At 39.6% G+C, this 12,516-nt stretch overlaps 1 protein-coding gene across 1 annotated transcript in view; it reads left to right on the top strand.

Moving 5' to 3' along the window:
• The first annotated feature begins 2,671 nt into the window (after nt 1-2,671).
• Nucleotides 2,672-12,516, top strand: part of COMMD1 (copper metabolism domain containing 1) — a 195,307-nt gene continuing 185,462 nt past the window's right edge. The window contains exon 1 of the mRNA XM_039240311.1: nt 2,672-2,868. Within this exon, the coding sequence (XP_039096242.1) occupies nt 2,692-2,868 (177 nt within the window). The 5' untranslated portion in view covers nt 2,672-2,691. The remainder of the gene's footprint in view (nt 2,869-12,516) is intronic.

The raw sequence follows: 12,516 nt of genomic DNA, 5'->3' as shown, positions 1-12,516 counted from the left end.
GTTTCCTCAAATATTCAATATGCCAGGTTTCCATATTTTGTGGTAGAATGTCCTGAACTCTACTGTTGCACTGTGGGGTTCATAATAGGAACATGCTATTTCCCCTGCAACATGTCTGGCTTTTTGTTGGCTTGCAACCTTGGGAACTTCTTGGGTGAAATCTGAAACCGGCCCCCATACATGGAAGGCAGGAAAGACTGAATAAAGAGGCTGACCACTCAAAATTGGTAGGTGGCTTTTTTAATAATAAAGGGAACTTACATATGAGGCCTGTCTTGGGTGGCTGCAAGATGAGTAGATCTCTGCATGTATAATCTTAAAGTTCATATAAAGGCCTTAACTGGGATCAGTCACGTATAACATTCAGATGGTCTGAACAATACCTTACTCTCTATAGACTATGTCCTTGGAATAGCTCCCACTGTGGGAACTGGCCAGAACAAACATTCCAAGGACAGGAGAATGGGTGAGGAGCCTCCGATTGCTCAGGTCCAGCTCATTGGTCAACAGGTATCATGTCCTATTAGCTCCTTTAACATTATTCACCATTAAGCCATTCCTTGATCCATACAAGCTGAGTTAATCAATTTTCTTCTTTCTACTACCAAATCCAATAGTTACTTCTAGGTACTGAGTAGTAGCAATCCTTAGTTCAATGTATTTTATTCATTTGTTTAAGTAGAGGAGCAAAATATAATTTTCCCTTTATTCTTATAAGTTCTTAGCTGGGACTCCTAAAACAAAAGCCAGATTAATGAGAAAAACAAAACAAGTTTATTAACATGTATCCCTAATGTATACATGTGAGATACCCAGGGAAAAATGAGTACCTCAAAGCAATGGCTTAGAACTCTGATTTATATACCATCTTCAGCTAAAGACAAAAGAGAGAGGTGTAAGGAAGGCCAGTTATGGGGAGATGTTCACGAAAGCACAGCAGAGAAGAATCAGCTTTGTTACCCAGTTTTAATTCCATGCCTTCTTCATTAGTAAGGGTCTACAGTTGTCTCCTGTGATTAACTTTTGTCCTTCCTGGTAGACAGAGGAAGGACAGCGTTGAAATTTACATTCTGCTTTCAGGCAAATAGGGCCAGAAGCTTTTCTTCTATGTTTTTTTTTTTTTCCATTGCCTTTAGCTCAAAATAATCCTTATGCCAAAATGGCCTATTTTAGAGTGGCATATTCTGCTCTCCTTCATTTGTATATAATCTTCCCTTACCAGAATGTAAGATTTTAGGACAGAGATTGTTTTATTCATTTTTGTATCCCCTAACAGTTAGCAGAATGACACAAAGAGCTCTCTGCTATTAGCTGCTGAGTGGCTGGCTGATTGGAGAGTGAATGGTAATTAAAGGAGAATTTGAAAAGGTGGAGGAGAGACAGAGAACAGGAAGAGTTTATTGCAAAACTTTGGGGCCCTTATGTTCCCCATTATTTCAGTCCACATTTCTTATTTTAATATTTTCAGAGATGGAAAACCTTACAAAAACACCTATTTCTGGCCTGAGATCAAATAGCCTGTGAGCCATAAAAGGAGTAGTGTAAGAGAAGTGACCAGTTGCTTAGTGGAAGTTAGAATGAAAATCTGTTTGGTCATAAGGAAAAGGAAACCCGTTTTCTGGGAAGGCTGTTGTAGGTGTTTGTATTTTCCATTTGAGCCAGGGCTTTAGGGTGTTTTCTTTTGCTGTGGCCTTGCCTTAGGCAATCTTTTTAAAAAATTAATTAATTAATTAATTTTAGAGAGCAAGAGAGAACAAACAGGGGAGAGGGGCAGAGAGGGAGGGAGGGAGTGAGGGGGATAGAGAGAGAGAGAGAAAGAGAGAGAGAGAGAGAGAGAGAGAGAGAGAGAATCTTAAGCAGGTTCCATGCTCAGCATGACATCAGACCTGGGGCTCAGTGCAACGAACCTGAGATCATGACCTGAGCTGAAATCAAGGGTTCGGGGTGTTCAACTGACTGAATCACCCAGGCACCCCTTACTTAACATATTTTTAAGATTCATGCACGTTGTAGCATGTATCAGTACCTCATTCCTTTTCATAGGTGAATAATATGTAAGTTTTTTGAAATGATATGGGTAGAACGTTAGATAATCTATGCATTTCATTTGAGGGCTCATTCAGAATATTTGTTATAAAAAGGAACATTGGATCAGAGCCGCTAATCTAGCTGGAAAGGCAAGACACACACATATGTATGTATAAAGGCAAGTAACAATCCTAGAAAACACATCATGTTATTAGCCGTTAGTTAACTTTTCTTGGACAAAAGGTGGACAGGTAGTGATCAGGCAGAGATTACATCTGAGTGATAGAGCCTATTCAGATAGTGGATTGGCAAGGCCTGGGTGAGATGCAGCCGATCGAAAGTTAAACTACCACTCTCGTTCATAGAATAGTTCCCCTTCTCAGGTGATCTTTACCAAGTGATCCTTCCTTTCAGTAGGCCTTGGAGTACTGAAGGGAATCAGGGGAAGTAAAGTGATTCTTCTGGAACTGAATGGATAGCTCCATGGTGGCAGTCCAAGGCGAGGGGTTTTTGCAGAGCAGATCTGGTAAGCTACCAATAAGCACCGTCGGTGGAATTTCGCCGTAATTTGTCCCGCGCGCTTTTGCCCGGGCCATTTAGGCCCATCCCGGGTGCCGTAGCGAGGCCGCGCTCAGCTGTTGAGGGGCGGGGCCACAGCTGACCATGGCGGGCGAGCTTGAGGGTTCCAAACCTCTGAGCGGGCTGCTGAGCGGCCTGGCCCAAGAAGCTTTCCACGGGCATCAAGGCATCACAGAAGAGCTGCTGCGGAGCCAGCTGTATCCGGAGGTGTCACTGGAGGAGTTCCGCCCCTTTCTGGCTAAGATGAGAGGGATTCTTAAGGTATCGGTCCTCCCTGCAGCCGCGGCCACGGAGCCCAGTTCCTTCCCTCTGTCTTCAGATTGGTTCCCCAGAAGCCGAAAAGGCTTTCCTTCTGACAGCTCCATTCCGTGGACTCTACATTATGTTCCTTCAGATCCGAGGCGCTTGCCCCATCGCCTCTTCTTACTTTCTTAGGGGTGACCCTTTTCTGCTCAAGCTCCCAGCCTCGTAGCAGTATTGAGCAACACTCACCGGAGAGGACTCGGGTTTTCTTTTGTTTTTGTTTTTATTTTTTAATGTTTCATTTATTTCTGAGAGAGAGAGAGAGAGACAGAGAGACAGAGAGACAGCGTGAGGAGGGGAGGGTCAGAGAGAGAGGGAGACACAGAATCTGAAGCAGGCTCCAGGCTCTGAGCTGTCAGCACAGAGCCTGACACAGGGCTCGAACCCACGAACCGTGAGATCATGACCCAAGCAGAAGTTGGATGCCCAACCGCCTGAGCCACTCAGGCGCCCCTCGGGCTTTTTCCTCAACTTTTTCTCTCTTGTGGTGTGGGTAACAATTTCGAGTTGCCTCGGCGGATCTGTGTGCTCCAGATTAAAATTAAAATTAAAGAACTACTAAATCAGCTTTTCCAGGTTGTGGAAGTGGGGAGTGTTTAAATGAGCCACTGTATGCTGGGATCGGGGGTGGATTAGCTGGAGTGAACCCCTGTGAAGTAGTGCACTGTATGGTTAAGAGAGTACATTGACCAGCTTGAAATCAAAGTGTAAGTCAACCTGTCTGAGAGAAATGTAATGATAGCTAAATATATAAGTCAAAAATTTCTAAAGGCCACATTAATAAAGTAAAAAGAAACAGATGAAATTGCTTTTATTTCATTTAGTCCAATATATACAAAGTATAATCCCTTTTTGTGTAATCACATATCAACATACAAAATGTTAATATGGTAGTTTATTTTATTTTATTTTTTTACCAAGTCTTTGAAATACTATATGTATTGTATACTGAAAGCACATATCAATTTGTACTACCCAGATTTCAAGTGACCAGTAGTTACATATAGCCACTGTATTGAACAGCACTGGTTTAGACTGAGAACTAGTCATTGGAATGAATCCGGTGCCAAAATATACTCGTGAGATAGGTAATAAAAATGGTTCTCGATTTTTGTGGGTTTCCTGTGTGTTAGGAACTGGCCTAGGTAGACACCCGTTTTAAAGAATAGGAACAGGCCCAGGGAGTCTAAATCTAGTTGGTCTAAAATTGCACTTTGATTAAAGGCAGTGTTGAATTTTCAGCTGCTTTGGGGTGCCTGGGTGGCTCAGGAGGTTGGGCATCCAACTTCAGCTTGGGTCATGATCTCACGGTTTGAGGGTTCGAGCCCCATGTTGGGCTCTGTGCTGACAGCTCAGAACCTGTTTCAGATTTTTTGTCTCCCTCTCTCTGCCCCTCCCTTGTTCCTGCTCTGTCTCTGTCTCAGAAATAAATAAACATTAAAAAAAAAATTAAAAAGAAATTTCAGCTGCTTTTTGTATCAGTTTGTTTCAGAACTGCTTAGGCTTTGAAAAGGCAGTTCTGTTTTTCTTTTTTTTAACTCCTTTGCTTATAGGATTTGAATCTAGAAAAAAACAAAGAGTTATCTCACAAAAAGTACATCCGTTGTCGCATGGAAATATTAAGAGTAATAGCTCAGGTGTGATCCCAGACATTCTTAGTAATTTTATTTATTTTATTAAAAATTAAAGAAAATTTTTTAATGTTTTATTTATTTCTAAAAGAGAGAGAGACAGTGTGAACAGGGGAGGGTCAGAGAGAGAGGGAGATACAGAATCTGAAACAGGTTCCAGGCTTTAAGGTAGCTGTTTGCCCAGAGCCTGACGCGGGGCTCGAACCCACAAATCGTGAGATCATGTCCTGAGCTGAAGTAGGACGCCTAACCGACTGAGCCACCCAGGCGCCCCTAAAATTTTTTTAAAAATGTTTATTTGTGTGAGTGGAGAAGGAGCAGAGAGAGAGGGGGACACAGAATCCCCAGCAGGCTCCAGGTTCTGAGCTGTCAGTGCAGAGCCTGACGCAGGGCTCCGGCTCGGGAACAGTGAGATCATGACCTGAGTTGAAGTCAGATACTCAACAGACTGAGCCAGCTAGCCTCCCCATATTTTATTTTTTTAAAATATTTTATTATGTTTTTAGTTTTTTAATTTTTTTATTAAAAAAATTTTTTAAATGTTTATTTGTTTTTAAAGAGAGACATAGAGAGCGAACAGGGGAGGGGCAGAGAGAGTAGAGACAGAATCCTAAGCAGGCACTGCACCATCAGCGCAGAGCCCAGTGCAGAGCTTGAACCCACAAACTGTGAGATCATGACCTGAGGTGAAATCAAGAGTTGGTCACTTAACCAACTGAGCTACCCAGGTGCCCCTGCTATATTAGTTTTTAAAATATCTATTTATTATTGAGAGACAGAGAGACAGAGTGCCAGCAGGGGAGGGGCAGAGAGAGAGGGACACAATCGTAAGCAGGCTCCAGGCCCTGAGCTGCCAGCACAGAGCCTGATGCGGGGCTCAAACCCACAAATTGTGAGATCATGACCTGAGTGGAAATCCGATGCTTAACCAACTGAGCCACCCAGGTGTCCCTAAAGATTTTATTTTTAAGTCATCTCTACACCCAGTGTGGGGCTTGAATTCACAAACACCTTTGCATGCTCTATGGACTATAGCCAGCCAGGCACCCCTATCCTGAGTAATTTAGTTGATAACATAAACATTAATGAAGGCCTTCTGTTTCTATCAAATCTTATTTTTGAGTGGGCAGAAAAGATTTCCTAGAGAATTTGACTTCTTACCTGGGTTTTTGAGGTTTTTGCTAGGCCTGTGGGGGGAATGAGGATGACGGACTGCAGGCCAAGAAGTAAGAACAGCATGTGTGTAGCCAGTGGCCTAGGAACTCCAAACATTGGGGGCTACCTGCTCTCTAGGTGTCTCTAGGTGGACAATATTTTGATTCTTTCATTTGATTGTGAGTTAAAAATTGCAGGATACCCAGAGAAGACATTGCCTAAAGACTCTCTTCCTTGTTTTCATTTAAATATATTGCTGAATAATATCCAGCTATTGCTCTTTCTCCTTTCAGTCCTTTGTCTGAGGATGGAATACTTCAGTTTTCTGAGTAATTCTTTTTTTTTACAAATAGTTTATTGTCAAATTAGTTTCCACATAACACTCAGTGCTCATCCCCACAAGTGTCCTCTTCCATGCCCATCCCCCCCCCCCCTATTTTTTTTTCTGAGTAATTCTGCACTGAAGAGCTAGCATGGATCACTTGCTGTTGGGAGTAGAACAGAGGATTTGCCTGTGCTTTGCAACACAGCCTCTGTATAACTAATTGAGATACCAGGGGAAAAGCATGTGATTGTTTGACTTAGGACTGGAACTGGATGACATCTAGTTCTAATATTCATTTACTTTTTTAAGCAACACTGAGGTATAAACATCTCTCTAATTCTTAAGGAAACATAAATAGCAAACAAGATTTTTATTCTTATTTATTTAGTTAAATGATTTTTTATTTTGAGAGAGAAAGAGCGAGCACAAGTAGGGTAGCGGCAGAGGGAGAGGTAGAGAGAGAATCCCAAGCAGGCTCTGTGTTGTTAGCACAGAGCCTGATGCAGGGCTCTGTCTCATGAACCATAAGATCATGACCTGAGCCGAAATCAAGAGTGGGACGCTTAACCAACTGAACCACCCAGGCATTCTGCAAACAAGATTTTTAAACCAAAGGCTTTGAATATGTCCTTCTGCGATAAAAGAGAACATACACAAACAATCATAATGCAAGGATACTGTAGTATTTGGAAATAGGGGGCTGAATAAACTACTGTGGACAGAAAGAGGTATTAGCTCTTTGAGACAGGTTTCTTGGGGATGCCATTTTTGTGGTCCTTGAAGAAAGTGTAGAATATTGGAGACTGAAATGAGAGGCAGCCATAGAAGGCAGTCTAGGTTAGGAAAATAGCAGTAATGAGACAGGAGACTATAGAGCAGGGTCAGGAAATGGTAAATAGTCCAGTCTGACCATAGTGTAGTAGTACCTAGTATGGAGTATTGGTGGAAGGGCCAAGAAAAAATGAAGCAACCTTTTATTTCTTTATTCCTACTGATCTTAATTCCTGCTCTTAAGCAAGGCATACTTTTTTTTTTCCCACTGTGGCAAAATACTTATAACTTATAATAAAATTTATCACCTTAACCATTTTAAAGTGTACAGTTCAGTGGCATTAAATACTTTTATAATGTGCATCCATCGCCATCATCCATATCTATAACTCTTTTCATCTTGTAAAACTGGAATTCTGTACCCTTTAAACAATAACTCCCCATAACTCCCCACCTCCTGACAAGTCTCTGGCTACTATCATTCTACTCATTATATCTATGATTTTGACTAAGTATCTGGTGAAAGTAGAATTATACAGTATCTTTTTTTTTTTTTTTGGGACTGACTTATTTTGCTCAGCATAGTGTTATCAAGGTTCATGTTGTTGCATATGTCAGAATTTCCTTCCTTTTAAAGGCTGAATAATATTCCACTGTATGTATATACCATGCTTGCTTTATCCGTTGATGTCACTGGACACTCGGGGTGCTCCCGTGTTTTAGCTATTGTGAACTATGCTGCTGTGAACACAGAAGTGTAGATATTTCTTTGAGACCCTGCTTTCAATTCTTTGGGATATATACCGAAGGGTGGAATTGCTGGATCATATTGTAATTCTATTTGTAATTTTTTGAGGAAGTGCCATTCTCTTTTTCACAGTGGCTGTACCATTTCACATAACAGTACATAAGAGTTCTAATTTTCTGATTTCTTTATATCCTTGCCAACACTTCATGATTTCTGTTTTTTTGTTTGCTTTCTTTTGTTTTTTGATACTAGCTATGAAGTGGGCAGGTATACATATTTACATATAGATGACAGTAGAAGTCAAAACATTTTTTTCTTTTGTCTTTGTTTGAGACTTCACAGAGTCTCAAACATGCAGGCTAGAAGAGCAGAGAGGAAAATACTAAAAAAATGCAGGAGTCTAAGCAAAGAGAAACAACCTGAGGATAGTAGTGAGTAGTACCTCCTCTCATTTAGTGGCCATACCTTTCAGTCATCTATAGAGAGTCAAGTTCTGTGAAGAAAGTGAAAATGAAGAGGGACAACAGGGGTAGGAGGAAAGAAAGGAAAGGATATATAACTCCTGGCAGGGAATAGTCAGTGGGTATACATGTTAGGCTCCTTATTGCCAACTGCCTGCATTCATTGTTTCAGGCATCCTGAGCTGCAGTCTTTCCCTTTAACCTTCACATTTTGTGCCCAGATGTAATGCACTCATTGCTGGTATTTGTACTGGTCTCTGTTTTCCACTTGGAAGGAGCTTTCCTACCTCACTTGTCTGGGACATTGATCCTCTCGAGCATTACCTATTGCTCACAGAAGGGCATACCTTCCTTCTGCTTGTAGTTATGTGAAGCTGGCCATTTATTTGGTCTAGTACCTCCTGAGGAGCAGTGAAACCAATGAATCGAGAGGTGTGTTTAATTAGGGAGATGACATTGTATATAAATACTCTGTCATTTTAACCTTTTTTTGGTTTGTATTTATAATTTCAACTTCTTCTAGATATGCATTTGCATCTCCTGTATTTCTTGTTTCTGCTCTTAACTTTGAAGAGATGCTCTGTGTTCTAGTTGACTGGAATTCTAGAGAAAGATCTTACTTAACTGAAGCTAGATCACTTTTTGTGTACTTATGTTCTGTATCTACTACTGCCTTGTGTTGGTGATAATTTTATGTTCCCTCACTGAAATTGCATATTAAGCAAAAAAAAAGCTTATTAAATTTTTATTTTAATTCCAGTGTGGTTAACATTCAGTGTTACATATTAGTTTCAGGTGTGCAGTATAGTGATTCAGCAATTCCATACATTACCCAGTGCTTGTTTTGACAAGTGCACTCCTTAATCCCCATCACCTCTTTTACCCATTCCCTCACCTGCTTCCCTTCTGGTAACCACCATTTTGTTCTTCATTGGTAAGAGTCTGTTTCTTGGTTTCTCTCTCTCTCTTTTTCTTCGCTCATTTGTTTTGTTTCTTAAATCCCACATATGAGTGAAATCATATGGTATTTGTCTTTCTCTGCTTGACTTACTTTGCTTAGCATTATGCTGGCTAGCTCCATCCAAACAAAAGTTTGTGATGAAAATTTGATTGGATTTTATTTCATTTATTGTTGACATACTCCTATACTACAAAACTCAAGTTACAGTCAAAAGTTAACTTATCATGGGATGCCTGGGTGGCTCAGTTGGTTAAGTGTCTGACTTTGGCTCAGGTCATGATCTTGCAGTTCATAAGTTCGAGCCCCATTTTGCGGGTTCTGTGCTGACAGCTCGGAGCCTGGAGTCAGCTTTGGATTCTCTGTCTCCCTCTCTCTCTGCCCCTCCCCATTCCCTCTCCCTCTCACTCTTGCTCAAGAATAAATAAACGTATGTGCTCGCTTTGGCAGCACATATACTAAAATTGGAAGAATAAATAAACGTTAAAAACACTTAACCATTTCTCTTTTCTTCTATGATTTGAATTTAAAAATATGTTTAGAACTTTTTTTCTTTTTCTTTTTTTTTTTTTTTAAGTAGGCTGTATGCCCAACCTGGGACTTGAACTTATAGACCTGAGATCAAGAGTTACATCCTTTACTGATTGAGCCAGCCAGGCACACCTGTTTAGATCGTATTTTAGAAGTCTTGAAATGCAACAGCTTATGGATTGATCTTCCTGTTCCACTCATAGCCCCTGTAGTCTATTCTCAGTACAGCTACCTTTTCCCTCTGCCAAGGTTTATTGAGATGTAATTGACAAATAGACCAGTGATCCTTTTGAAACACCTATTGTATCTCTTTAGTCTTTGACTTTCAACCATTCCACATTCATGGCTTCACATCAAACTTAAAATCCAGTCCTTTTACTGTTGTCCTTAAGTCTTCATGATCTCTCCCTATCTCTTTCTCTGATCACATTTTCTCATTTCCAGCCACACTAATTTTCTTGTCTTTATTTAAACATGTTAAGTACATTTTGACTCTTAAGAGCCTTTGCAGTTGTTCCTCTATATGCCTGTAGTAATCTTCTGCCAGATAGTCATATGGATTGTTCATTTGCTTCATTCATTCTCTACTTAAAACTGCTTTTCTGTGAGGTCTTCCCTGACTCACCCAAAGAGTCTTACCTTTCCTCCCCTACTCTTTTTACCCTGCTTTACTTTTCTTCATACTTAGTACTACTTGAAATTATATTATGTACTTACTAGCTTGTTTATTTGTTGATTTTCCTGTTGGAATTAAAGCATTAAGAGGGCAGGACTTCATTATTTTTACCTTTTTTATTAAGTTTAAATACTGTTTCTAGCATGTTGTAGTAAAACTCTGTAGAATAAGTGAATGAGTGGGTAGTGCTTAAATATGGAGATTGCCCTTAAGAGGATAAGCATCAGAGAAACTAAACAATTTCTATATGGGGAGACCTGGAAGGTATAAATAATACTCTAAGCCAGGGGTCAGCAAACTACGGCCCATGGGATGAATCTGGCCTACTGTCATTTTATTTTTTAGATTTATTTTATTATTTTTATTTTTTTAAGTTTACTTACTTATTTTGAGAAGGAGAGCATGGGAGGGGCAGAGAGAGAGAGGAAGAGAGAATCCCAAGCAGGCTTTGCACTGCCAGCCTGGAGCCCAAAGTGGCTTGAGCCCTCGAACTGTGAGATCATGACCTGTGCTAAAATCTAGAGTTGGATGTTTAACTGACTAAGCCACTTAAGCTCAAGATTTTATTTCATTTTATTTATTTATTAAAACATTTTTTATAACATTTATTATTTTTTGGGACAGACACACCATGAGCGAGGGAGGGGCAGAGATAGAGAGGGAGTCAGAGAATCTGAAACAGGCTCCAGTCTCTGAGCTGTCAGCACAGAGCCTGATACGGGGCTCGAATACACGAACTGTGAGATGATAACCTGAGTCAAAGCCTGCTGTTCAACCAACTGAGCCACCCAGGTGCCCCAAAATTTTTATTTTTAAGTAATCTTTACATCTAATGCTGGGCTCGAACCCACAACCTGAAATCAAGAGTCTCATGTTCTACTGACCGAGCCAGCTAGGTAACCCTGCTGCCATTTTTATAAAGTTTTATTGGAGCATAGTCACATGCTTATTCATTTACATTTTGTCTGTAGCAGTTTACATTATTACAACAACAATTGAGTGGTTGTGACAGAGATGTGGCCTTCAAAGCCTAAAATATTTAGTATCTGAACCTTTATAGAAAAAAATGTGCTGATTTCTGTCTCAACATCTATTCTTAAACTCCTGTTTTTTAAAATTTATTATTTTTAAAAATTAAAAAAAATTTTAAGTAGACTCCGTGCCCATTGTGGGACTCAGTGTGGGGCTTGAACTCATGACCCCGAGATCAAGACCTGAGTTGAGAGCAGGAGTTGAATATTTACCCAACTGAGCCACTCAGGCTTCCCTTAAATTCTTATTTAATATTTGGAAATGCGGGGGTCGAGCTCTTAGATGACCAGATCATGACCTGAGCCAAAGTCGGACGCGAAAACGACTGATCCACCTGGGCACCCTGAAACAATTATACATAAATTATGTTTAGAAGTTGGTTACTTGATAAAAAATCTGAAAGCTGGAAAAAGGGATTATTTGGTGTTCTGTCCTCTTGAAATCACTTCTTCTTTAGGTTCATGAGATCTGTGGTAAATAAGAAATGAGCCTTAATGTTTCTGTGATACTAAGTGTGTGTTCTTCATAAGACATAGAACTTGAATTTGGATTTTTATTTTTATATTCAGAGTATGTGAGATTTATGTGTTTGTTAATATAAGAATATAAAATGAGCCTGCAAATCAAGTAAAAACTATCAACATGAAAACTCGTTTAAACTTACATAGGAAAGTAACATCAATAATATAGTGTTAAGACTTAAGAGGAACCTGGCTGGCTCAGTTGGAAGAACATGTGACTTTTGATCCCAGGATTATAAGTTTGAGCCCCATGTTGGGTGTAGAGGTTACTTTAAAAAATGAAATATTTAAAGGACACCTGGCTGGCTCAGTTGGAAGAGCATGTGATTCCTGGTCTCTAGGTTGTGAGTCCGAGCCCTATGTTGTGTACAGAGATTACTAAAAATAAATAAATAGCTTAAAAAAAGATTTATAACAGTAAAAAAAACTATAAAAATATTTCTATTTTATTTTAAATATTTCTATTTTAAATCCTTGGTTCTGTTTATATTCTTGAAACCATAAAAATTTATAGCTTGTTTGAGAATTAGATTACTGGAAAGAACGGACCTGTGGTAATATAGGTTTTCTATATCATGTAATTCAGGTGTATCATCTGAAGAATGCTGGATTTAACTTTTTTGTTTTATAAATACTGAGCTACTTGTATGTTTTCCCTTATTCATTTTATTATAAACATTATTTAGCCTCATTACAGAAAGTTTAGAAATGTGAGATGTGTAAAAAACAATGCCATCTGTGACATAACCAGTATTAATGTTTTTGTGCATTTACTTATACCACAAATATTACTTAAC

Source organism: Hyaena hyaena, unplaced genomic scaffold (assembly GCF_003009895.1).
Source record: "Hyaena hyaena isolate Hyena2069 unplaced genomic scaffold, ASM300989v1 scaffold_173, whole genome shotgun sequence".
Classification (NCBI taxonomy): Eukaryota; Metazoa; Chordata; class Mammalia; order Carnivora; family Hyaenidae; genus Hyaena; species Hyaena hyaena.
This window is presented reverse-complemented; position numbering and strand designations above follow the sequence as displayed.